Source organism: Chionomys nivalis, chromosome 1 (genome assembly GCF_950005125.1).
Source record: "Chionomys nivalis chromosome 1, mChiNiv1.1, whole genome shotgun sequence".
In the NCBI taxonomy this organism is placed as follows: Eukaryota; Metazoa; Chordata; class Mammalia; order Rodentia; family Cricetidae; genus Chionomys; species Chionomys nivalis.
The window spans coordinates 165,010,299-165,014,334 of record NC_080086.1 but is presented as its reverse complement, the minus strand read 5'-3'; the positions used below and the strand labels follow the sequence as shown (position 1 = coordinate 165,014,334).

At 50.0% G+C, this 4,036-nt stretch overlaps 1 protein-coding gene across 1 annotated transcript in view; it reads left to right on the top strand.

Annotated features, from left to right (window-relative positions):
* Positions 1-1,018: 1,018 nt before the first annotated feature.
* Positions 1,019-4,036, top strand: part of Tmem213 (transmembrane protein 213) — an 8,002-nt gene continuing 4,984 nt past the window's right edge. Inside the window, exons 1-2 of the mRNA XM_057794230.1 lie at positions 1,019-1,114; positions 2,569-2,719. Of these exons, the coding sequence (XP_057650213.1) occupies positions 1,019-1,114; positions 2,569-2,719 (247 nt within the window). The remainder of the gene's footprint in view (positions 1,115-2,568; positions 2,720-4,036) is intronic.

The window sequence follows — 4,036 nt, the reverse complement described above, 5'->3', positions numbered from 1 at the left end:
ATTTTTTACTACATTTTAAAATTGCATATATGTATACTATGTGTGTGTGTGTAATTTCTTCTTCCTCTCTCTATGCCTTCCCATGCTCCCCTCTCACCCCACTCCCTCACAAATTCATAGCCTCTTTAAAAATATTATCATTACATATATATATACAACTCAGACTGAATCTCAAAATCCTCCTGCCTCAGACCCATAGTCTCTGGCAATGCAGGTATGTGCACCACTCCTAGCTTGGAATCTGGTCTCCCAGTGCCTCTCAGTTCTGCTGCCCTTTTCTCTCTCCTCAACCCAACTTCTTATTTCAGAGTCTGGCGATCTCTGCGAGGACATGAAATAGCTGTGAGCTGACCTTCCTGCATGCAGGTCTGTTTTCAAACCCCATCTGAAGCCATATCTATAAGTTCCGTAGAGACAGCTTCCCAATCGTAAGATAAAACCCAGTTTTCTTTGTCATGTATTCAGGACTATTCCAGATCTGTCCTCAGTCTATCCAGATAAACTGTGACTGTCCCCTCCTCCACCCCCACTTGTGCTCCCAGAACTCACTATCTAGACGGGGGATATCCTGAAGGCCCTGTGCACACTCATGTACCTGGTGAGCTACACATTTTTGATGGATCACAAACCCCATCTCCGCTGTAAAATGTTCTCTTTGTCTCAACCCCCTTGCCCCCAACCACGGGCCAGGCACAGCGTTGCTACTTGGACACTGGTGAATGTCCAGACAGTGGTTGGCTTGCGCTGGACCTGAAATTGAGCTGCCTGAAGCACTTCTACCCCACCCCCCCAATCAGCGCTACCACTGATTTATTCCTTTGGAAGCAGCTGAAGCAGTTGCCCTTCTGGGCCACTACATGTCCTTCCACAGAGTTTCTCTGGCTTATTTTACTTTGTGGTTTTGGTGGTTGTTGGGGTTTAGAGGCTTTTGAGGGAGAAGGGAAAGGCTGGCCTTGAACCCTTGAACCTCCTGCTTTCGCCTCTTCCGTGCTGGTGTTACGGGAGTGAGCTGACAGACATGATCACTTTCTCCAGAGCTTCGAGTGAGCGGGACTGCATCCATCACTTCCTTACTGGGCTGACTGTGTGTGAGAACACAGTGTGCAGATACCAGGTAGGCCTGCCACACTCACAGCTCTCTCACTTTAGATGTGCGAGACCTACCTGAAGAACGTGCAACTCCCCTCTGCACACGCCAACTTCCACACCAGCCTAATGTCGCTTCCTCTGTAAGCCCGCCCACTGCTCCTCTCATTTTTCTTCTCTCTTTCCAAAACTGTCTTACCACATTGCATCCAAATTCTTCCTCACATGACCTCTCTGCAGGAGTGTGCTCTCCTCAAGGACAGGAACCCGGTCTCAGTGACCTCGGAGTCTCTGTGCTAGCTAGGCTCACGGGTGCCTCGCACTCTCAAGGTGAGCGTGCAACACTGCAGCCAACTCCCCTCAGCTTCTCTGTAATTTCCTGACATTCCAGTGACTTGTCATCAATTCGAGTCTGATCATATTAAATGGAAAATTCCAGAAGCAATTCCTAAGTTATTATTATTATTATTTAGTTTTTCGAAACAAGGTTTCTCTATATCTCCCTGACTGTCCTGGAACTCTCTCTAAGGACCAGGCTGGTCTCAAACTCAGAGATCCACCTGCCTCTGCCTCCTAAGTGCTGGGATTAAACTATTATAACTCTGAATTAAATGTTATCTTAGGTATGTGTATACGTGTGCTTCAGCAGTGTTCATGGTTTCAATCGTCCCCATGAAATCTCGGAATTCACTCCCTTAGGTAAGGATACTCAGACGAGAACACCATCAGGCAACGGTTTACACTGAAAGCAGGGTTCCATCAGACTGTTGCTACTCAGTCCAGCATCTGCGCACAGACTCCTCATGTAGCTACACATTCTCCAGTTGGCATAGATAGTACTCAGCCTGGCTCTCCAGGCCTCCCACTGCCATGCTGACCAAGATTTATCCGTGCCAATCGGAGTGGGCTTCCGGGCACCACTCTGTCTGTGGCCTCTCTATGCATCTGTCTTCCTTCAGCAATCCCTCTTTCTCCTCTTTACCCCTCAAAATACTGTGCATGTGTCAAGGCCCAGTACAAATGTCACTTTTCCCCCTAACGTGTCCTACCAGAAGAGATGGCTTGGCTCTGGCCACTGATGCCCAAAGTCCTTAATCATTTAGTCATTCCCATGGCTACTCGGGGTCTTGTGTTTTGTAACAGTAGCACCCGGAGTGGATACAGGGCACACAGTCAGTGCTCAATAAATAACGGAGACACTGGCTGAGGGAATCTACACTCCGCCTGCAGGTGAAGCGGTAGCAAGGCCAGCCCCAACGAATCAGCCGGTGATTCCCCTTCCCTTTTCCTTAAGGGGAACAATTTTGCCTCAAAAACAGGGGACAGGGATTGCCCCTCCTCCCCTCCTCCAGCCACAGTTACAGAGGCAGAGCGGGTGTGACAGGCAGTTTCTTTGGCTCCGCCCTCTTTCTTTTCCCCCAAACACTGAACAGATGCCCAGCTCCTTCAGGACAGGAGTCACCTCAAACACCACGCATACAGGACCCAGGGTCCCCAACCCGGGGCACCCCTTGTACCAACATGGCCCAGACAGGTGTCTCCCTCTGCAGCCCTGGGTACCTCACCTCTGCCTCGCAGGCCACCCTGCTCTTCAGCCTGGTCCTCGCCTCCTTCCACTTGTCCTGCTGTACAGGTATAGTTCTGAGCTTTTTTCTTGGCCACCTTGGGAAAGGGAGGGCAGGACTGAGGGGGAGGGGAGGATTCCTTGGCCCGGGTTGGCCCTGCAGGGTGGAAAGAGGAAACAGAAGTTTCCCTGGAGGATTAGGCAGGGAACCCCGGTGGGAGTCAGCTGGGGTGTCTTGGGTTTGTCACACTCAATTCCTTGGCTAGGACAGCAGCAGGCACCCGGTGGTCCTTGCCACAAAGAAAAAAAAATTCCGATTCGTCAGTATCTTACTTACCATGGGGCCAAACTGGTAGAAAATGTGTGGCTCCCGCTATTTCCCGGGCTCCTTTAGGCTCTCTCAAGGATGCGCCCTCGTCTTCCCTTAGGGCAGCCAGCTCGGACTTCCTCTGGAAAACTACCCCTAGCTCTCCACCCTCCCTGAGCCTCCCCAGCGCAGGTGTCAGAAACAAGAGGCCTGGCTTTCCCAGGCTGGGCTCTGTACCAGAGCATCCAGAGGTCTGGCTTCCTCTCTCCTGCTTCTGGTTTTGACCCTGCCCCAAGCCTTCTCAGCGTGGCATTCCTGACAGATGCCTCTCAGCCTGGGTCTCTCCTGTGGGGACTGTCAGGACACTCTTGGGACCCGCCAGAACCACTGGCTGTGTGATCTTGAGCAAATTACTTCACCTCTCTGTGCCCAGATTCCTTGTTTATAACACTGGGGTAAGCAGAACCATGATTTGTAAGGTGACTTCTATGGAAGAGATGAGCTAATAGCTTGTAAAGAATTTACAACAAAATCGTCGCAAGCACACAATGAACAGAAGCAGAGATGTTAGTTTTTGTGGTGGTTAGTTTTCTCCTGCTTACCGTGACAGTGCCGTGTTAGGTCTCCCCTGGTGCACTAGTCCCTGGCTGGTTCTCAGAATGCTGGAGGGTGATATTCAAATGTTTGGGAATTCCTCTGGGCTATTCCATCTGAAGCACCTAAAACTGCAGACATGGAGTCGGTTTTGACCTCCAAAAATGACAACTTCTCAGAGCGGTAGAGGTGCATGACTTTAATCCCTGCACTTGGGAGGCAGAGACAAGCAGGTCTCTGAATTCAAGGCCAGCCTGGTCTACAGAGCGAGTTCAGGACAGAGAAACCCTGTCTCAAAACCCAATAAATAAATACATAAGTACCAATAAATAGATATGACAGTTTCATAGGATTCAACCTAACCCTGGCATCTAATTAAGATTTTTGTTACTTTTGTTTCTCCCCATTCACTTATTCAGTCTCGAGAACATCCCCCACCATCCCGCCTGTGGAGAGGAGAGATAAAGGCTACTGAAGTGACTGGG